General features: G+C 42.9%; 1 protein-coding gene across 4 annotated transcripts in view; it reads right to left on the reverse strand.

Annotated features, from left to right (window-relative positions):
- Positions 1-1,213: 1,213 nt before the first annotated feature.
- brat (tripartite motif-containing protein brain tumor) overlaps positions 1,214-23,814 on the reverse strand; it is a 106,093-nt gene continuing 83,492 nt past the window's right edge. For all 4 annotated transcript variants that reach the window (XM_089588950.1, XM_089588948.1, XM_089588949.1 and 1 more), the window contains one exon: positions 1,214-12,973. In XM_089588950.1, coding sequence (XP_089445076.1) covers positions 9,865-12,954 — 3,090 coding nt within the window. In that variant the 5' untranslated portion in view covers positions 12,955-12,973 and the 3' untranslated portion in view covers positions 1,214-9,864. The remainder of the gene's footprint in view (positions 12,974-23,814) is intronic.

Here is a 23,814-nt window from a genome sequence, read left to right on the forward strand (position 1 = left end):
AAAAGTATACATCAAGCGACGAGAAACACAGCTTCCTTTCGTTAAAACAGAAAAAACTTTTTGTGCAACAACATGTGTGTATGTGCTTATACAATATACAATGTTAACGGAACGCGCTTTTTATTTTTTATTTCATTTTTTTTTTTTTTAAAGCGCGTCGAACGAGAAAAACAGTGAAAGTACAAAAAAAATTTCATTTTTCATTCGACCCACCCTTGCTTTAAAATCTTTTTTTTTCATCCATCATCTGCCCTACCTCTTTTTTTCCTCTTTCGTAAGTTTGGTAGTCACATCCATGGACGGACCGCTTTTTTTATCATCTTCACTTTTGAGTTTCCTCCCATTGTAGTGAGAAAAATATAACGCATTTTTACAAACATTTCGGGCGTTCCGATTGCTACGATATCCCAAGTACCAATTGCCTTTGTACAACTTTTTTTTTCTCTTTAAAGACGCTCGTAATTGGGAATAACCGTAGCATTTCGACGCGGTCTACACTTGGAAGCTTTTCTTCTCCTTTATCTCACCCCTTAAAACGACTACGACTGTAACATCGCGTTTGATTGACAGTTCGGATGGGAGTTTAAGTCCAACCAAGGTATATTTTTTTTCAGTTTGATTTGTCAGTCTTACCGGAAACAAAGTGTTTAAAGCATGAAAGTAACCCTCGTCATACATTTATTAGTTTTTTTTTTTTTTTTTTTATTCTTTGTTCACTTTCACCTGAGCATTTTACTCTCGGAAAGTCTAACATTTGTTTTAATTTTTAATTGTAACATTTTATTATTATTTTTTTTTTTTTTCAAATTTATAACACTCGATCGCCGAAACGACGATCTCTCGAATTCCTTTTAGGAGAGGGTGGTGGAAGATCGATTTATCAATTCGATGTGTCGTGGATGTGTGTTTTCGCTCAGAGACCCATTTGTCGCTGTTAAATCATCGGTTCGGATTTTTTTTTTTTTTTTTCACACGAAAAATTTAATCCCAGCTCTTTCCTCTGGTGTCGATCGAGATTTTTTGTTTTTCAGAGTTTTTTCGACGCGCGCGTGCGTTTATCCGCGTCACGTCGATTTTCTCCCGTTTTCACAGTCGTTCTCCCGATTCAGTAGTAACTTATTTCGCGCTCGATTTTTTTTTTTTATGATCTCTCATATTTCGCAGCCCAACGCCCATTTTCATGCGAAATTTGACTCTTTTTCCTGTTGTAATATTGTTTTTTTTTTTTTTTTTTTTTTTTGTTTTGTAGGTTCCACCTTACGTGCTATTAGAAAATAACAAAAACGATTATTCACACTACAAGCAAAGAAATTGATCTTTGTTTTGTATTTTTAAAATCCTTATAACTAGTAAGAATCCTTAACATTTAAAAAGTCGATCGCCTTTACCACACGAATTTGGCGAATTTCGTCGATCTATTTTAATTGTTTCCTTTGTAACTATAGGCATGCAACAATACAATGTACGAAGTATAATAATAATAATAATTAAAAATAGTCGTCAACTATGCAAATTCCTTCCTTCCTCGTCTCACACGTGCGCTTACACGTCTATATCGCCTCTTACAATTTATTTTTCATAAGTTTAACGATTACTTGGGCTCGGGAAGATGTCACAATTGTCGGGTGTCTTTTGACCCGTACTTACTTTTCGAAATTTTTCTTCCCTCATCTCTTTCTCGCTCTAACTTTACTACCCCAAAAAACGAAAAAGAAAAACGCCAGGGCGCTTGTTTTTCGGTGCCTTTTACAACGGAATTCTTTTATTCGTTTTTCTTTTTCTCCTTTTATTTTATTTTACTTTTTTTCGTTTAATTATTAATTATTTTGGCGCACATTTTGCGAACGTACAAAAATATATGTGTCATCTATCCGAACGCTAAATCCTAAAAACTTGTTTTTACTTCAAATATCAACCATCAGTAATCAATACCCGAGCGCCTCAAATCACGGATTCTCCCTCTGTTATTTTATTTGATTTTTTTTTATTCTCCCCCTCACCTTCGTTCTCAATCTTGCTTTTATTAATATTATTATTACTTTTGTCAAAAAATCTTATACACAACCAACCTTAAATAGTTTCAATATATATGTAATACGCGTTAAAACTTACAATAATCGTTTTGTGTTTACGAGTCTGTGTATATCATGTAATGGGTGTGTGTACATTAATTACGTGAAAGTGTGTGTCTGTAAATGTGTAAATGTGCCTCGTATGTTACGTACAACAATATTCCTTCGCTCTTACATTATACTATCTCTTGTTTCTTAACGTACGACTTGAAAATCATCTTACACGCACGACTAGCATATACTTATCACGACTTCGTTATTTTATTTTTACATCATCGCTTACGTTCGCTCTCAAACCTAACGCGATTTCCTCCCTTTCGAAGGCGAGCCGTCAACGTTTTCGTCCCCCTTTTCTCATGCGCGTCGACGCATTTTTTTTTTTTTTTTTCGCTTCCCCACGCTTTAACAATTTGTGATATGTGAAACGTGAAGAAACTCAGAATTTTGTCGATGCTCAAGTAGATTTAGCGTGTGTGTGTGTGGAAATGAGCGTACGTTGACGACTCGCCCTTTGACTCCCCTTCGTTCGCAGTGTTTCGTCGAAGATATATTTTTTTTTTCTTATTTTTGGTTGTTTTCTAATCTTCCGCATTCCCACGTCAGTAATTTTTGTTGACAGAAACACTGCGCACAGATTTGAAATGTCGATAATCCCTCGACTTGGCTCACGCGAAATTCGAGGAGGATTCGAGGGTTGACGGTTTTCCCTTGAGTTCAGTCTTATAATGTATACGCGTGTCGCATTTGATTCGTTTGGTTTTTTTATTCACACTCTGTGATATGTAAAAGTAAAAGTTTATCGCGATTGGTTTTTTTCTTTTTTTTTTTTTTTTTTAACGATTAACTTCAAAAAACTGAACAACAGAGTAACGTGAAATCAAGGGCGAAATGGATAATGGACTTGGTTTTTTTCTCATTATTGTTTGTAACAATTACTCTCCTCGTGCGAATTTCGCGTTTATGACGAAAAAATTCGATCTCGTCGTCTTTTCGTTTTATTATAAAAATTATAGTCGTTTATTCGGTAATTAAAATATTCATTTGATCGTACCTCCCGAGAGTCGCAACGATAAACAATTTTTTTGGCCGTACTTGGATTCGAGAACATTTTTTTTTTCTTCACAATTACGGACTGTATACGCGGGACCGAGTAGGAATTTTCTGTCACAAGAATCAATGAAAGGGAGTCAATCGCGGGGAAACACTCAGCGAAACCTTTTTTTCTTATTAGAAGAATAAATATATTTATATATATACGTACGATGCACATTACGTTACGTTACTTAGTTAAGTTTAAAAATCCGCAATGAGTATCATTTTTTTAACTTGTTCAACACGGCTTACATGGAAAAAACACAGCTACTCGTCGATCACTATTAAGAATCTGGAATGTGTAGACACGGCTTCGCTTTACCTTTTTTTTTCTCTCTCTCGCTAATAAGGCGATGATTGTTCTCCCTTTCCCCTCTCGAGGTGGCGAAAAAGAACAAAGCTTCGTTTTTTCGTTCGCCAACACGTTGATCGATCGTGAGTTATCTCTTTTTCATCATCATCATCATCATATATACGGCACCAACATCCCAAAGCCAAGGTGTTTGCTGTTTTCATGGAATGTATTTTGTACACGCAACATCTTTGAGCCCTTCAAGTTTTCATTGGCAAAAAAAAAAAAATTTTTTTTTAATTAAGTGCATTTTTTTTATTTCTCTGCCATCAACGGTTCAGAGTTTGGGTTTTGGCATCGAGATCCGGCACTTGATTTTTAGAACTTGGTCGTTTTCTGTTTCGTTCAAACTCGTAGGAACTGAAAGAGCAAAAGGTGTAGTTTAGGATGTCAAGGAATGGTACATGGTCAATGTGTAATTGAAGAGATGAATGGGAGTTGCAGGCAAAAACAGTAAAAAAAAAAAGAAGCACAAATAACTAAATAAAAATAGAAAGTCAAGAGAAAAGGCAAATAAAATAAAAAACACAGTCGGTGAAGTAATGTGAACTGAAAATATTATTAAAAAGCATTTTACAACAAAAAATAACTAAAAAACAAACAAAAATACGCTTTACATTTAAATTAAGAACAATTGAGTTGTATCATTTAAAATAATAACATAACAAACCATACAAAAGAGAGACATAGTAATAGTAGTAGTTTCACGTTCATTTTCCTCTTTTATATCTAACAAAAAAAAAAAAAAAAAGAAAAAAAGAAACCAAAACAAATAAAAGTGTCACGTGTGCAAACAATTTTACGGAGCCTCTCGCATTCTCTTTTTGCTTTGTTTTTAATTTTTTGTCATCTTTCTCTCATTTGTTTTTTTTTAATGTATTAAAAGCGCCCTACTGTGTGTTGCGTGCACTCGCTCGTTCTCTTTCTCTTCGGCTCTTGGTTTTTCTGCATACGCGCGTGTACATAATTATATCACTCAGACATGCTCATTCAACTAAGAAGTATGCGTATTACATGTAAAAATGGAAAAATGAAAAAGCCGTGGAGAAAGTTTGCTGGCGAGAAACAAGAGGAAAAAAAGTAAAAAAATATATTTATACATCATTCTTTTTCTTTCAAAGTTATTACTGCACAACAGAACGAGCGACCGCGGCTGTGCATGAGTTACACTGGTCCTGAAAAAAGTAGAATGGAGTTATGTACTATTGTTTCTTTTTTTTTTTTTTTTTAATTTTCATGTCAAGTCTGATTTCACTTGAGCAAAAGTGTGTTTTTGTCATAATTTTTTTCAATTGTTGCCACGTGACACCGAAAAATTTATTGTTTCTCTTTCTTTTTCTTTTCAAACACGTATCATTAAACTCGGCGCGTGAGTGAGTGAGATTTTACAAAGAAATATTTCATCCTCAAACGGTAAAAAATACAGGATTCTTTACTTTTTAAAAATATATCTGTCTTAAATTTGTAAACTTGCGCGACTAACTACTCAACGATATTTATCATTTAACACCTCGTCTTATTCTTCCTACATTTTTTTTTCTGCTGTGTGAAAAACGGAATTTCTTTTTTTTATTCATTGTGCATCTCTTAATACGATCTGTTTAACATCGTTCAACTTTTGTACAAGGACATTAATAATAACAGTTAATAGTAGTAAAAAAAAGTCATATCTCGTTAAAATCAGTTCGGCTAAACTTATATTATTTGACTAATCTATCACTGTATGAAAAAGAAAAAAAAAGAGAAAAAAAAACAAAATCTTGACTGTCTGTGTTGCTATGTGTAACGCGTCGGGTTGAATCTTTCAGGAAACCATGAGAAAGCAAAGGGTCATTTCGAGATCTTTATTTATTTTTAATCACAAAAGTTGATTTTTTTAATTTTTAATTTTCACAAGCTGAAGTAAAAGGAAATGTTAAGAATTTTTGCCGAGCTCATTTTTTCACGTCTCGTTCAATCGAAACAAGGATAAATGTTCATGACTATTATATAATATGACGTGTACGTAACTTAAGATAAAGATACAAAAAATTAACTATGACATAGTCATGGGTAAGTACATGGCAAGTAAAGATTGTAGCACCAAACACTTTGTGTCGATGAGCCGTGGAAGTCCATTGTACCAGCAACTTCACAAAAAACAATTTTTTTTCTTTTTCTTTTTTTTCATTTGCAATGAAAATTCAATTCGAAAAGATTTCGTAACAATTATCACTTATATATACATCTATATATAATTAAATATCAAAAATATTGCTTTTAAAATTTTTTCAACAGTCAATCGTAAAACAGAAACAAAAGTATCGCCGCTTCGACGTACATTTAAACCGGGATGTCGCTTTGAAAACTTTGGTACGATGTAGATATATACATACTTAGAATTTTTTTTTTTTTTTTTTTTTTAAAGAACCTATCAACAAAGTTATAATGTGAAATTGCTTGAAAGATTGCAAAATTCGACGGCCCATCGAACGACAGTGTCCTCGGCTAGCACGATCAAGCGTAAAAATAACCATCGCTTCCGGGACAGTCCCCCGAGTGAGTGTGTCGTCGGGAGCAATCGCGGAAACTTTTTCATCCTGATCGAACGAGTCGACGAAAAACCAAGGCAAAATTTCCTTTTTATATTTTTCTTCTTAACTTAAGGCAGTGAGGCTTATTATTTTTCCTCCAGAACCGTAATCGCGGTGAATTTGAGATTGAAACGATGATGCACAAATCGAAAAGGGAAGAAAATAACTCACTTTGATAACCAGTGGGGAATGAGTAATTAATTTATCATGGAAATGACAAATGTGTTCGTCTCAAACATGCATGTAGTCGCTGGCAGCAAAAATTTAACAATAAAAATAGTAGTATGATATTGATTAATTACAAAAAAAAAAATTATTTTTTTAAGAGTCAAAGGTTTGTGTGTATATGTTAATACTTGCGAGACGCGAAAGCGCCCGATCACTACGTATGTAATGTAAATTTAGAACTAAATAACGAAAAGGAGATCAATTTTGCCTTTTCGTAAGAGAACAGTGCGTGTTTCTTGTTTCTTTGTTAAAAAGCAAACATTCGAGAAACGCGGGCGGAAAATCTTAACTACAATTAAAACACAAAATTGAAACAAATAGAGGAAAAACCTAGTCAACTGACAAATTAATAAAGAGATGTAGAAATGTAATACGATGCTCTTACAGAGTTTCGTGTTGTACGTGTGTGTGTGAAAGTTGTATAAAAATTCATTAATCACTACTAAACTGACTACGACACTACTTAAAAAAATAATTAAAAAAAAAATAATAATAATAGGTCTAATAATCTTACAAAAATAATAATAACTAAAGAAAAAACACAACAGATGTCGAGGAAGAGGATCGTACGTAAAATTCATTTAATGCATCAAATAGTGAAATTTTTTTGTTCTTGAACTAATGTTTCTCTTTTCAATTTACGAAAAAAAAACAACACCAATGATCACAAAAACACTGGATTCACAGATTCGTACGATCGTTTTTCTCTTTTTATTTATTTATTTAAACACTAAGCAATATTACGTAATAATAAAAAAATGCACGAAAGAAACAAAAGGGGTCGGGAGTTTAGAAAACGTCGAACGAGCGCTTAATACTGGGGGTTTCCACTTTCATCCCTACTTTCCTTGACTCATTCGCATTTCCTTCGTGTTATTTGATTTTTCTTTTTTTTTCAACAAAAAAACGACCTTTGTATTTTTTTCATCTGCTCTTTCTTTTGATGAACGAATTTTATGAAATTGTGCCGGAGCCGCTTAATATTGATTTACTCACAGATCTTACAGGTAATCTTGGATTTTCTATTACCAAACTATTTTTTTCAATATTTTCGTCTACTGATTGTCTTTAAGCATGAGAAGTGAAATCATTCGTTTGCTTCTTTTATATATATAGAAGATCTTTCAAAATTGTTCGAGTTTTCATATTTAGCGCGCAACATCGTGGTAAAAATAAAAAACTCTTTAATACTAACTTAAACGGCGTTCACGCTTTTTCAGTCATTTGGAGAAATTTTCGCGTATTTGATAACAACGTGTTTTTTTTTTGTTTTTTTTTGTACAAATGATAAACAAGACACACCTCAAGTCGATAACCGGCGACCTCGTACGAGAACATTAAGTAATAGAAAAAAGAAAGCAAATAATACATATACGATGAAAAAACAAATAATCAGTTAACCACACATCGAGTCAGACACGTTGTATGAAAAAAGGGAGTAATCAAAAATACGACAGAGTAGCGCATGTATGAACGACAATATACGTAAATGCGGAAAATGCACATTTCATTAAACACGGATATTATTATCAAGGAGAGACTTCCACTTGTCTTTCAATTTTTAATCTAAACGAGTCTACTCTTTTCTAAACTGATCGTTTTTTCTCGTTTACGTTTAGTTTGCACAGTCGTTTTACTTTACTAAGATAATAACGTACAGGCTATCTAATATTTATTTTAAATGCAACGTACGCAAAAAGCACTAATTTTACGTCGTACAATATAAAATAGCAATAATGTTAATAACTAATAAAAATGTTATAAGAAATAATAATAATAATAATAATAATATTAATAATAAAAAAATATGATAATAGTTAGGGGTACGAATGTTCGTAGTTACAAGGGCTCGATAATCAACGACTTGGTTTTCTCACATTTAATGAAGAGCCACTTGTGGGGAAGGAAAAATAATCCTCTATTTATCATCGCCGAGTCACTTGGGACCTGCTGTTTTTCTCTTTATGTGTCATTGATTCTTGTCCAAACTCTCTCCGAGAAGATGCGCGAAAACTTTCGTAGCCCGGATAGGGTATATTTTATGTTCAAGGCAAGAGAATTGGAAAAAAAAAAATTATTTAAAATACAATATATCAACAAAATCGCCACCAAAACAACGCAACAAATTAATTAAATTGCCTCTCTCACTCGCTTATCATTTTAATCTTATAAATCACCAAAATATCTCGCATTAAACTACGCATTTTTATTTTTTAGAAAATCGAACGCGCCTCAGTACACAGTCAAGTAGTCAACAGAACATAGAAAAAATAAAACGTACAAAGTATATAAAAAAACACACACAGGAAAAAGTAGAGATTATACACTTATGGGAGAGATTCTGAAGAGGATGAGATGTCTTTTCGTTTTTTTTTTTTTTTTTTTTTTTTTTTTTTTTTTTTTTTAAGGGACAGGAGGGGGAAGTGAAGGTACGTGTATATATTTGTGTACATGTATGTGACGATTAATATGAAGGGTAGAAAGTTTCTTGACACAAGGACGAAGGGGGTAAAAAGAGGGGAAAGTGACTAGCGGCGGCGAGCTCTACAACTAAACAACAACAACAGTATTTTCAGTTTATAACAACATTAACAAGTAAGTTTTGTCGCGAGTTTACTTTTTTTTCATCTCTTCTCTCGGTTTTTATACGTCCCTTTCCAATTCTCGCAATAGAAAAAAAAAAAAAAAAAAAAAAATTACGAAGGTTTCTCCACAAACTCTCGGGTCTCTTGAAAATTTTTCGCCTCTTGTTCTTCTCCTCGTTTTTCTCTTCTGCTCCAATGATAGACGTATAGCTGGGATAGTCCATTTTATCTTCTTTGCTCGATGTACACTTCTGACATCCTAATGAACTTTTTTTCTTTCTTTCTTTATTTTATTTATTTTTTTTTTTTTTCATCACTTGGCGAGTTCTCATCCTCCTTAGCACTTTGCCAATCACCTTTGCCTCTTTCGTTTCAAAAACGACCCACACCTTTTTTTCGTACTTCGACACAGGAGCTACGTTCACGATGGTAATTTGCACTTGGTCATCAACAATTGAGAGCGTCCGATTTTATCTTTCGTGCACACACACACACACACAGTATTGTTCCTCGGATGTATGCAGAGTCTAGTTCTATCGGCTCATAAAATATTCACAGAGGTTGTAGCTCCCGGGTTTTTGTACACGCACTGTTTTTTTTTTCTTTTTTTTTTCCTTTCTTAAACAACAGATACACATCAGCGAAAAGGCAGGCAGAGACAGAGGGGAAAGGCATGCTCTCCAAGGAAAAGAAAAAAAAAAAAAAAAAAAAAAAAAAAAAAAACGAAAAGGTGGCTTGGGCCCAAGTACGAGCGATTACGTACGTACATGTGTCAGTTGCAGAGAGTGAGAGCGAGAGAGAAAAATATCGGCACAACTGTGCGCTCGATTGGGTCTCACTAGCCAGCAGATTTGTGCTCCCGTTGCAGTTCAGTCCCTCTTTGTCGCGGCTGCTGCTGCTGCTGCTGCTGCTGTGCTTCTTGTATGTAGGAGGGCGCGTCATCGGTGTCGCTGAACGCGACTCTATATGCCGATAGGCGGCACCTGCACGTAGCGGTAGATGTAAAGCCGATAGTCCTTGCTCGCGAGAACGACGCTACCGTCGTCCATGAGCGCGACGTCGAAGCATTGGGCATGCTTGACCTTGGACTCGAGGGCCGAGACGAGGTTGCCGTCCTGCGTGAAGATCGTCAGGTTAAAGTTGTTGTGGTTGTCAGCGATCAGGATCTCGCCGGCGCTGTTGATGCCAACGCCGATTGGGTAATTGGTGATGCCCTCGCCGCCTATCTGGCGGATGTAGGCACCCTCGTAATTGAAGACCTTGACGCAGTGCGCTCGATTGTCGCTGATGAAGATCTCCTGCTTGTCATTGACAACAACGCCGTTGGGGAACTCGAGGTGCTTCGAGCAGCCAAACTTTTGGAGAACGTTGCCCATTTGGTCGAAGATAATGACTCGCATGACTTTGCACTCGACAACGACGATGCGGCCCTTGGAGTCGACAGTGACGCCACGCGGGTGCTGAAGGATGTTTGCGCCGAATTTGCGGACAAATTGGCCGTACTGATTGTAGATCTGTATCTGATGAGTAGGCGAGCGCTCCGTGACGATGATGTCACCCGAGGTGCGAACGACAGCCACACGGTTGGGATAGAGCAGTTGGCCGTCCCGCTTGCCGCACTCGCCAAATTGGAATTTGAAGCGTCCCTCCTTGTCGAAGATCTGGATACGGTGGTTGTTCGTGTCCGCGACAATGATGTCGTTCTGCGCGTTCACGGCTACCCCCGAGGGCTCGGTAAACTGGCCCTCCATTATCCCGAATTCACCGAACTTGCAGTGATAAATCATCTTTTGGCGCTTGATCTGCGACTTGAGCGGGAATATGGCCGCTGTCGGCATCAGTTTGGAGGTAAGGTCGAGTACGGAGTCGCCAGGCGCCCCGGCACCAGTGGCCGACACGTTGGGTATCGGAAAGCCGTGCTCGGGCACCGTGACCCCGGGGTAAGGATCGGAGCCGCCGTTGCTCCACTTCTCGTAGGGGTTGTTCATGCCGTTGAGGTGGAGCTCGCTGATGCTGGTGGAGAAGGGCCCGAGACTGTTGGCGGAGGAGAAACGCTTGCTGATGACGCTGCCCGTGTTCTCGAAGGGCGAGGGCGAGCCGCTCTGACAGTTGGACGCGGCCGCGGATATGAGTCCGTTGCTGTAGGGTCGATCGAGAAGAAGACCGCCGAGGCTACCCGCGCTACCGGGTCCGCTGCTCGCCGAGCTGCTCCCGCTTCCCGGAGCACCGCCCATCTGCTGACCGTGACTGGCCGAGGGTCTGGCTATGGGTGGCTGCTTGCTCGGACCAGAATTGCCCTCGCCACCGTTGCCGCCTCCACCACCACCGCCGTTGCTGCTACTGCGCACGTAGCCGAAAGTGTTGCGCACACCGACCTGGATAGCCTGGTAATTGCTGACGAACTCGAGATCCGTCGTCTGGGCGTTGACGTCCGCCGAATAATTGAGTATCATCTGGAGCTTGCCGTCCAGCAGTTTCTTCACCATGAGCACGTCGAGGACGTTCGAGCACTTGCTCACTCGTTCGACAAAGTCGCAGGTCTGTTGTATCTTGTCGACCATCTCGTTGGCCTTTTGCGTGCAGACGCCGAGGCTGATCTGCTTGGCCGAGAATATGGACTCGAGCTCCTTGAGCAGCTCCTGCTTGCGCTCCTCGAGCATCGACCGGTAAAACTGGAAGGTCTCGTTGATCTCGTTCTGGGCCTTGTGGTATTGTACCTGGAGCCGGGCCGCGCCGTGATCGGCCGCCTTGACCGCAGCTCTGATCTCGCCGGCCTTGCCACGGCACTCTTGGACCGCGCGCGTCACCGCCTCGTGAAGCTGCGGCCCGATCTCGCTCACGTGCACGTAATCGTGCATCGGGCTCGGGTGCTCGTTGAGCGTGCACTCCTTGCAAATGGGCACCGTGCAGCTGCGACAATAGTACTTGAGCAGCTCGCCCTTGTGGCGCGCGCACAGTATCGGCTTCTCGCCGTTGCTCTGGTGCTGCTGTTGCTGGTGCTGCTGTTGATTACCGCCGCCACCACCACCTCCACCACCACCTCCACCGCCACCACCGTTCATCATGAGCGAATTCGCCACGAGACTCTGAACGATCGACTGCTGTTGCTGTTGTTGTTGTTGTTGCTGCTGCTGCTGCTGCTGTTGTTGGCTGGAGCCGTTGCTCGAGGGCGGTGGCCCGTTGCTGCCCTTACTTGAGGCGTCGCTACTGCCGTTGCAGCCGTTGGGCGAGCCCGTGCCGTTCGACTGTTGGCCGTTGGTGGTCGGCTGGCAGTCGGAGGAGGACTGCTGCTTGCCGCTCGAGCCGTTCTCCATCGACGAGGACGACGAGGAGGACGAGGACGAGGCCGAGGATGAGCCGTTCGAGTTGTTGCCACTGCTGTTGGTGGTGGTGGTGGTTGTTGTGTTGCCGTTGCCGAGGTTAAGGACCCGGTGGCCCTCGAAACAGTGCATGAATTGGTGGGCCATCACGCAATTGGGACAGAGAAAATTGGCGCAGTCGTAGCAGCGCGCCACAGCGTCGGACTCGGTGGATTTGCAGCCGGTGCAGCGTACACCGAGGCCGAGGGAACAGCCGAGGGTGTTGCCGTTGATGATAGCGCCGTTGGTGCTCGGGGGGCCGTTGACGATGCCGAGATCGCCGAGGACGAGGGGACTTAGCGAGACGCCCGCTAATAGGTTGCCGGTCGCGCTGCCCGTGCCGCTGGTGCTGCTGCTCGAGGAGGAACAGCTGCTGGTGCTACTGGCCGATGAGCCGGGTCCGCTGATGTTGGGCACCGATGTGGTACCGTTGCTGGTTATGATGTGGTGTAGGTGGTGGGTGGTGCCACCGCTTGACGGGGTCGTGCCTAGGCGACAGCAGCGCGGACAGGAGGTAGCCGCGTCGCCGGGCTTGCCGAGGGGCGCGTCGAGGCACAGGTCGCAGCTGTCGACGTCGCAGATGGCCGAGTCGCTCGCCGGGGGCGAGCTGTCGCTCACTGTGAGCGGCGAGAGCGAGGCCAGGGAGCCGAGGGAATTCGCGCGCGATTCCAGCGATGGTGTCGGCGAGGCCATCTTCAGTCAACCGGCATACCTGAAACAAACACACAATCATCGTTTCATATGATTATACTTATTTGCATTTTTTTTTATATTTATTACAATAATCATGCATTTCGTTGTTACACTCAACTATGTCGGGTATATATCATGTTTAAATCAAGGGCGAGGGGAAAAAAAGTAGTTTTGTTGCGGCCGAAACCATTTGCTTATGGTGTACAATGAATAAAGGTACCGCAAAGAACCAAGTCACCACCACCACCCCTGTATAATCAAGACGATGAAAAAAAAGAAAAAACTCCTCGACCTTCCGATGCAGAACTCAATCCTCCGTGCAATGTTTTCGAGCGGTACGATATGCATTATATCAATTCGCGTAATTGCGCCGTTCGCCCGATAGGATAAAAATACCTACGCGCCCGCACCAACGCAGGATCGTTTGGATCTCTGGTTGTGTACATGTATACGCACGTACGGAGGTACAATGGCTGCACGGAGATCGAATCGAGGAAACGCGATCGAGCGGAATAAATCGTACAGTGGCGGCCGGCTATGTGCCTAATAATATATGTATGTATATATAGTATATACGCATTCCTCCCCCGATCATCAATCAGCGGGTAACAGCAACTGCTGCGGTGTGTGTACAGCTACAGATGTATCTTTGGGTGAATCGCGTATCCGTCCAAGTACATACAGAGCCAAGACGTAGCGCGTACTTTGTACTTTAATATATATTATGTATGTGGTACTCGCGACGTCAAATCGACACGAGCAAATACGTTACACCACGTGTGCAAACACAAACAAAGAGTGTACTTAGAACGAAAAAAAAAAAAAAAAAAAAAATTACGTCTTTTGGTGAAATTATATCCCGGTGCAGTCGTGTAAAAGGTCTGACACACGAAGTATGTAAGTTTCCCATGGATGTAATCGCGCGCGAGGCTCTCTTTCCCTCCAACGTAACATCAGAAACGGACTCTTGTGTTTAAAATTATACATATTAGGTATAAATATACGCCTACACGTATAATATAAACGTGCACAGCTGCAGGTATAGTATCTATATGCCCCATCTTGGTGTGTATATATATATATATCCTGGTATCCGTATGGGTATTACATATAGCTACGCAACTGTAGGCACTTTTTCCGCGCGAAAAATTTGCAGACTGGTATACAGACGTATGGGTACATACCCATGCACACATAAATACTCTGCCGAGAGAGCTTTGCTCGGGGAATAAATGGAAATCCAAGTATGCGGGAGCCCGAGGTACCTATATATATATGTGTTACTTCTGGCATCCCCAGGCTTCCACACGCTGTGTATTTACGTGGCGGGTATATACTCTCGGCCGGATGAGGTGCAATGGTGCAGATGTAATGCGGTGGTAACGGTGTACGCGAACTTCCCACTGTTTTTCACGACCATACGTCATAATATAGGGTGTCCGGTTCAATGATAATTAAAAAAAAAAAAAAAAAAAAAAGAAAAAATGTAATCAAATGAGCAGTCGATTACTCATCGATGATGGAGAGCCACTGTAGCATGCGATCAAATACACCTAATCACGCCAACGCATGAAAAACAGAAGAAGAAACAACACAAGACACGCAAAACCAACCCCCCCCTCTTGGTTATATCTTTCGCGGCGTATGAAAGAAAAACACACTGCTCACGCAAAGCAAGTCCCATGCACGGACGCGCTCAACTGCTTATATCAATATGCTCTCGCGTGCACGGACTTTTCTTTCTATATACCCGCGATCTCATCCTCCTCCATACATGTATATATACCTACGCACTAAAAATCCCAGCCGATGGATTACACGGCGCATCGTCCGGTCGTGATCTTCTACACGGACTCATCCCAAGCCCGATGGGGCACTCTGTAACGTCCCTTTAATTAAACCGCTTGCTTCCTTCACCGTCACTCTCTTTCTCTCGTACCTATACCTACTATGCTCAACTGTATTATTTACCTGCGCCAGTGCGTAGTGCAACATTCTATAGGTTTGTATCAATGCCGCACGGGGTAATATGTGTACACTTGTGGGAAGTACCTACTCGTTGGGCCAAAACTGGCTACGTGACCGAACGGCTGATCGTGATCGAGGATGAATCGAGGTATTTTCACCAAATCACCGCGACGCGGGGAAGACAAGGGGGGGAGGAGGACCGCCGGTGCCGAGAATAATCGTAACTTGTCACTTGGTTTCGTCATGCGAACAAGAGGCGTCTGGGCACCTATACCTCGAGACTTTGGATTAACGCGTTCGGTTACTCGCTCATCGACTCGTGATTATTACAAATGACGAGTGATGTGCATCTTATACATATACACATACTCCGATTGTTGGTTCGACCAATCGGAATGTTGCTTTTAACACCTACACTACGTTGATTTGTGGTTAAACTACATTACAATGAATCACGACGCCCGTCACTCTGAGGTCTAAGAAAATTCTTACGCGTTTGGTTCCTCGATTTTTTGGACGAACTTTTTTCTTCTTCTTTTTTTCATCGATAATACGTGATAACAACTGGATAGAACAAAAGAAAGAAGTAATTACTAAATCTTAATGTGTCATTTCACAGTAGTACTCTCGATGAATCAAAATCTTTGGATTTGGTCCTTTTACAAAAAAGATTTTTTTTTTTTTCAACTCTTTTTTTGTCAATGTTATTGATTCAATGAACGTCTGGGCAGCTTCAACCTTGACAAGGTAACGATGGCGCCTATAATACCAACTATCTCTTATATATATACACCAGCTAGAGTCAACGAACTCAAGTATCACACGACACACGTTACATATTTTCTCCTCCATTGTTTATTTTTAACGTGTATACGAATTCGTCAACATAAATGTCCCTATTCCCGTATATTGACCTGCGTTGTGACAATGTACCTATACACGTGCAGGCAAGGTTTGTCGTCAATTTCTCAAGACCGTCTTACACCTCCCCACGAACAAATATAATTTTGAGGCGATCAACATTTTCCAAAGTGAAAAAGCCAGTCTCAATGTAGTTATCACTTTTTAAGCGGCACAAATATCATATTATCGTTTTTTCGTCTCCTCTTCGGCAGCGCAACACGTGTACCATCACAACCATACGCTACAACAGCTTCGATTTTTACCTATGAAATACCACACAATTGTAGTTAGCCTTTACGGGAGTGTATACGGATTTGCTCAACTTTTCGTACGCCGGCGAACTTTCTTGCCCCGTCGTATATTGTACACTCGATCTATAGGTAAACGCACCGTGTAAACAGCTTATCACGCGTATACTCAACGCAAAAGAGAAAACTAAAAGCACCTCTGATAACACGCGCACCGTGACACATCAACGTCCGAGTAAAAGAAAAAAAAAAAAAAAAAAAAGATTCGAGTTTATGTTTCGTAGAAAAAAAAAGCACGTCCCATTGTACAAACGAAAATATCAAAAAGAGCCGCGCTTCTTATCGGTAAGTACTCGAGTGTACACCGTATCAATAGCCAACATCTCGCTATACACGTATACATACGCGAGTACGTAACAAAGAAAACGCACCGATGATTATTTCTTTCTCGCTCGACAACCAAGTCGTTAATGACCTCCACCCGAATGTATATAGCAGCACTAGTTTACGTGATCGATTACGCGGCACCGCGCCGACACTGGAAAAAAATGATCGTGGGAAAGCTTTCGACCTTGAATTCATTTTTTTTTTTTTTTTTTTTTTCTTTTCGTTTGTAGTTTGAGTTCGTTCGCGCTTTCCTCGCTCCAATCTGTTACGCTGTACCTATACGTATACACGTCCACGCTCCTGAGAAAGGTTATTAAACCCGCACAGCGATGAGGATACACGTCGCCGGGCGCGAAAGGACAGCAACAGCGCGCCGCTCTTTTTTTTTTTTTTTTTTTTGTTCTTGCTCGCTCTTAATTGTTACGGCAGAGAGACCGAGACGACGACGACGAAGCTTTTAATGCTCTACTCGGTATTACCTGCTCCTCCTGTAATCTCGGCGGCCCGTCTAATGGATGAATCAGACTCGGAACGCGACTCGGGTTTTATGGAAGCTTATTTCCCCCCCCCCCGCCCCACTTGTCTCTCATTTGTACGACGTACACGAGTGGCCTCCAGTATACCCGTATGTTGTACGTGTATTTGTGCGTACAAAACACTTGACTATACTCAAAAAAACCCCCCTTCCGTCGACTCTTGATTAACATACACAACGTTTTTCATTCGAATGATAGCTTTTCGCTACGCGCTGTTGTATATATGGTATACTTCTCTCGGCTGCGCGGTAGCGCGCTAAACCAAGAGGTGTGAAAAAAACACGATTTTTTCAGTTCTAAATTCAAACGTCACACGTGTGCGTTGGAGGGGCGCAGCTGTGAAACTCCTCCCGGAGAAAAAAAAAAAAAAAAAAAAAAAAAAAAAAAAAAAAAAAACGCGCGGTAAAACATCGGGCGGGCCAGCGACGCGAAAAGCTCCCCGGCCCTTTTATCCGCTTCCCTTTCCGGTTTTGTCGCCATAAACCATCGCCCCCTCCCCCTAAAACATACACGCGCGTCCGCAAAACGCTCGCCCGTAAACACCAGAAAACAGTGTGCCCTGATGCTGGTAGTATAGAGTTGGTCATACACACTTAATTCAGCCGTGTTGTCGCTGGCGCGTGTCGTAAACCTTACAGCCCGTGTGCGCGTGTACACATATATATGCGTATATAGCGCGAGGCGGGCGAAATAAAAAATTAGCATTCGGTTCCACTCGGCGTCAACAGATACGTCCAGCCGATAATGCCGAAAAAAAAAAAAAAAAAAAAAAAAAACAAAGAGAAACGGGCGCGAAGGGGGGAAAGCGCAACTCGGGTGCGACGGACTGTAAATTATATTTCCTTGTCTGTTCTTGGAGTAAATAATGCCCTTGTGGGCACGTATTTTTCTTTCTTTCTTTCCTCCTCTTCTACACTTTTTGACGGATGGTTTTCTGGTATAGAGCCGACTCGCGCGCGCACAATGCGTCTTTAACATCGTATACCTGCAGGTACACGCAAACGAGGTGGGAATATACAAGAGTCACGGGTGTGATATAGCGGGACCGCCTTCTCCGATAAGGCATCCCCCGTGGATTTATCTTTTTTTTTTTTTTCCTTTTCCTCCGCGCGTAATTGCTTCCACGTACATTTTCGCCGCTTAACATTTTTTTTCCTCAAACCCTTTACCAGCGCTAATAGTTACGGATGTGTCGCGGCAAGGGGGGACAAAGGCCAAGCACCGAGGATTATATAGGTTTTATACGTGTGTAAAAGTGCGTATAGTCATGGAGGCGTTGCCGAGTCAATTAGCGTCAAGTCTCATTTGTCGCGTTTAATCGAAAATCCTTGTACTCGCGTGTACGCGTAATTATATACGTAATCGAAGACAAGAAGGGCCACGCAAGAACTTTAAGGTATGGTGTCCAAATGTTTTTGCGCATCGAACCTCGATTCTTTGTTCGAACGGATGTGGGACGTAAAAATGAACTACAAACGTAAGGATGAACATAACGTGGCCGCAAGTCGCGGGGAGGAGTATTTAAAGGTGGGTAAAAAAGAGCTGAAAGATATCTCTGCTGTGCGCTATTTCGTTAGCGCGCAGGAGGGACAGGACAAAGAGAGCTACAACCGCTGCGGCATTGGTGCGGAGTTGAACGGCGACCAAGTGGAGGAGGGGAGGGGGGGGCAGAATCATCCGGGATATTCGCGCGGGGGCTTCGTGCAGGAATTCCGATCGCGAGTGAGCGATAAGGGGACGAGAGTGGAAGAGGTTAACGCTCCTCCTCCGCGTATCCTCCCGCGGGAACTTCTCTTGGGTGCAGCGTGTGGATCTGTGTGTGTGTGTGTGTGTTACCTCCTAGATCTTCTTCCTCTTATCTGTACCTTCTCGAGAGAGTTCTACTCCATGTGTGTGAGTATCTCACTTGCCGCATACATACACCTATATACATTTATACCGATATGTGTTGCTTTTGCGCGATGTATTCATGGAGCCTCCGCTGCTTTCGACGTTTATTTCATTTCACTTCTTGCACGAGCCGAGGATGTACCTCTTTTTTTGTGCTTCACCCGCACGTGCGAGCTGAATTTTGGATTTTCTTTGCTGATAAAGTACTTAATTTTTACTTCCCGCTCAAACTTTGCTTTTAAAGTAAAAAAATGGGTACGCATATTGAATTTGTTTCATTTTATTTGTTTTTCCGTACATGAAAAATAAAATAAAATTTATCCCCGCGTATAATTCACAACTCAATAATCGTATATTTTACAACAGCAGCTGAAAGCATTCAACTTTCGTCCCCACGGGGAGTGTTGCGCAGGGAGCAACGAGTTACTGTCTTTTATGTCACGTTTATATTCTACAAGTGCATGACGAGCTACTACCGAAACGACTCCATATTCCTCCATGTACTATACTTGTAAGCCCTAAAATTTATATATACGTATATAGTAAGAGATAAAGTAACCCACTTTGTTTTTGTTAAAAAAAAAAAAAACGACAGCCAAGCACAGCAGGAGACGCAGTTGTTCCCCTCAACTTCCTTCCTCCCAAACCCTTGCGAAGCGGAAAAAGTTACACCACGTATATATATACATCTGACCCCTCTTTCCTGCGGCTTCGACTTTCAGAGTATATATGCGATGTGGTGACGATACGTATATATACATATACACCCAAGGTGAAAAAGAAAGGGCCAGTAGCGAGTCACCGGACCAGGAGAAATAAAGAAAGGAAGAAAAAAAAAAGGGTATAAGAAGCGCAGGCCAAAATCCCGCTCCTCTGCATTTCACGTCGGCGTTGGCGCTCGCTCGAGCGTATCCTTTACAGCATAAGTCTGGGAATACAAAAGGAGGAAACCAGTTCCGCGCTCCACTCGTGTAATAATTGCGCAACGCGACGCGCAAACACTCTCCGCTTCGACGACACGTTCGCCGCTCTTGTACCGATCTCTCGCTCCCTCAATCCAACGAGTATCAATGTCCTTTTTCCGTCCAATTTTATTACCCACACCCTCGCGATGTATCCCAACAGCGCGTAAAATCGCCCCCAAAGCGCGAACGCAATAGCGCTCCCTCGGCGCGGAAAGTAATCACCCCCTCCGCGTCTTACGTACAGCGACGCTAATTGCTTCCTCCCCCTCCCGATCGCACTCCTCCTTAAATTAAGATTAAGCAGTCGTTGGACGGACGGTGTACAGTGCAGCTTCCGAAGGAGCCAAACTTGAGCTCGGAAAATGTTCCTCCTCGGGTCATTCGTATTCAACGACTTTCGAGGCCGAGGAGGATGAAAATTCCAGAGTCATCCCCTGGGCTCTTGGAAAGAGGAGTAGGGGTGGGGGAGGGAAAAAAAAGAAGAAGAAGCCGGCAGGAGGGAAAACGAAATGGAAGAGCAAACGGTGCATTGTATAGCGACGGGATCTCTCTCTCTCTCTCTTCTATTCTCTTTCCATGAACGAGCGATGCACGATCGGGCGGGCAGGGTATTATGTATATATATATATCCACTATACGCTACAAAATGCAGTGGCGTGTATACATGTATATATATATATGCGTAGGTAACAGAATAGCGCATATAAAACCCCCGGACAACGGAAGAGAGCGGTGCAGTGGAGGGAAAGGAAAAAAAGAAAAAGAAAATCGGTTCTTTCAAAAGGGGGCACGCGCCGGCTGTGCCCCGCGTAACGGACACATGCGCACGCACAAACGGCGACGACTACGGTGCTACTTGCCCCTCGAGCCCGGCATCTTCGTCATCGTCGATTTCTGTATACATGTGTGTGGCTGCGTGTGCGTAGGGTGCACGCACCCCTGTACGTACTCATGTAGCGAGAGCCGGTGCGATCGATGAGCGACGTGTGTACGTATATATTATATACACGTATACGAGCGGCGCTCGGTTTCAAGCCCCTGTCGTATATTATACGTATACCCATACGAAGAGAGAGAGAGAGAGAGAAAAAGAGCCGGTATACTCACACACCTATGTGTACGGACTATATAAAACATACCGCACTCGTTATTCCCTCTCTCTTTCCTTCTATTTTTTTTTCTCTCTTTCTGTTAGTTCTTTGTCCGATGCTCGTACATTATATATACGTGTGTATCCTCTCTTTCTCCGCGATGGTACGTACATACTTATTGCTTTCCTCCGGTTTTATTGCACGGCAATTGATTTTTCCAACCGCCCGACGCGAGATGGATTTTCTGCTTTCAATTGACAGAGAACAAAGCTCCGGCGCATTCTACACGACCAATGAAGCAAACTTCAACTACAGGGGTGCCAAGGGTAACGGAAAATTTTACCAATAAAAAAAAAAAAAATTGTTTCTTCGCCAACACTTACGGCCAACGAGGGTGCGAAATCTCACCTTTAGAGAATCAAAAGCAGCCACCAAGTGCAGATGATTGTCAGGCAGTGAAGTCGGCAAGTTTTATGCACACCACTAGCGTACAAACACACTGTATTGCAGACAAAAAATATAAACCAACAACAACGCAGCACACTCTGCAACAAGTATACAAACTCGAGCTTTTCAACTGTAGCTTTCACTCGTTGCTCCAACCACTGACAAATTTATGTGTGTGTAAAGGTGTATACAAAAAACGGTGTCGAAAAATCAGCTTCATTAAAAAATACCGCGTGTATTATTTATTGTACGTGTATAAAAAAGGAGCGAAAAACGTAACAGAGCTTTACAAGCTTCACACGTATTCGCTCAACAACTCGGCGATTCCTCTCTTTTTTGCTCGATGCGTGTTGCGACAACGATCAATTTTTTTTTTTTTTTTTTTTATCGTACATGAACGAGGAGTAAAAAGAAAAGAAAAAAACAAGAAAAAACGAACGAGAGGACAATGATGATAAACGTACGAACAAAATACGAGTTGACAAAAGCTCCGTGTGTAGTGGTGTTGTGTATGGCGCGGCGCGCACTTTGCCGCACGGCGTACAGCACGAAACTGCAGAGGCACGGAGCATAGAGCCGGGAGCAATCTTACGAAACCTTCACCCCGCGCTGCGCGGCTGATGCTTCCACCTATCCTACGTGCAATATACACACGCACACATAGCGCGCGCCCGCCGGCAGCACGTCCCTCCCCTTCCTCGAGAGCCGTCCTTTCCAACCGTTCCGAGAGAGCTGCACGAGAGACAGAGAGAGAGAGCCCCACAGCCTTTTCGTCGTCACCCCCGGTGGTTGTGTATATAGGTAGGCATATAGGCTGCACAAACTCCCTTTTCTCCTCTTCTCTTTTCTTCGTGCCCTTCTCCCCCTCCTCGTCTGTTTCATACACCACCGGGGCACACCGGCTACACACACACACGTTTCAATTTATACAAAGGTGGACTCGCGTATAGGTCGTGGAGGGGTTGCCCAGAGAGAGAGAGAGAGAGAGGAGGAAGAAAGAGAGAAGTACGCGCGCGCGCGCACACGGCACAGTTGGTCGTTCGCACGAGCGACCTTGGAGCGGAGCCGCGGAGTGAGACGGGCCTCTGGAAGGTTCTCCGTTTGGTTGCCCCCGGTACACACACACACACGGAGCGAGAGGGCAAGAGCACTCGGTGTATATAATACCTACGTATCACAATTTGGTCCTTATTGCGCTGTTACGCGCATATATATGTACGCGTAGGACTTTTTTTTTTTTTTTTTTTTTTTTCGGGGTTAATTTTTTTCTTATTTTCCTTCAACCAGAACAGTTCGGTACACGGCCCCTTTGGGACTCCGTGCGAAGGGATGAGGGAAGAAAGAAGTCGTTGGGGGCCGTGACGCGTATAAACACACCCGGGGAGCGGAAGTCGGTACGTTACACGAGAGCGCACCACCGGTGTTTTTCGTCGAGGAAAATTTTCGAGGGGAGGAAGCCAGAGTGATTTTTTTTTTTTTTTTCCTTCTTCGCACCACGGAATTTTCCTTTCACGATCGTACCTCGGGACAGCAGGGATGGAAAAAACAACGGGAAACGCTCGATAGGGGTGAAAATAGCTGTACGCCGTTTAGAAACCAACTTTGGAACGTACAGTTGGAAGGGGTGCAACATTCGTACGGGTAAGGTGGAAGGGAGGTTTATATAACTTTCTAACCAATTTCGTAGGGATCCAATGTACTTTCGAAATACATTATTGATACGAAATGGCGAAAGGCCGTGAGACGCCAAACCCAAAGCCCGTGTAAAAAACACCGGTTGTTCCAACGGTGGGAGCAGTAAGCGTCGATGCACACGAGACTCCGGAAAAAGTTCGGGGCTCAAAGTCTCCGGCGAAAAAACGAAACGAGAGACCGTGTACGGCCAAGTGCAGCCACGTAGAGACGAAAAGAGGCGCGTAAATACACCCACGCAACAACCACCCCTCCCGAAAGAAAGGAAAGAGAGAGCTTGCCAACAAGTAGCACCCGCACAAAGATAGATGGATGGAGACGAGGAGGAGGCGGCACAGCCGGCGAGCCGCCCTTCCTCTCCTCCTCTTTTCGCGGACCTTGAAAGCTCAGTCTGGCGACGGCGACCTAGCCTAGCCCCACGCTCGACGGCGAGCGCGCGCCGAAGCGCGAGCTGGTGATTGTGGGTGCTCTGTGTATATATACACGCTTGGCCCGCGACGACGGCAGACCCCGGCGCACATGACTCGAGCGAGCCGGCTTTCGCGGCTGTGATAATATATATATATATGTACGCCAGACGCCGCGCCGGGTCCTCCTCCCACCCCTCCAACCCGGTCCACGGAGCGTCTGGCACTATTGTGATTTACGCGTATTTTCGACTTTTGGAAATTTCCAACAACCTCCCACCCCATCCTTTTGTTTTTTCGATAACGTCGAGCGACTTTGCCAATAA

The sequence above is a fragment of the Copidosoma floridanum genome, unplaced genomic scaffold, assembly GCF_036245765.1.
Source record: "Copidosoma floridanum isolate Cflo_tuat_1 unplaced genomic scaffold, Cflo_Japanese_pri ptg000007l, whole genome shotgun sequence".
Taxonomy (NCBI): domain Eukaryota; kingdom Metazoa; phylum Arthropoda; class Insecta; order Hymenoptera; family Encyrtidae; genus Copidosoma; species Copidosoma floridanum.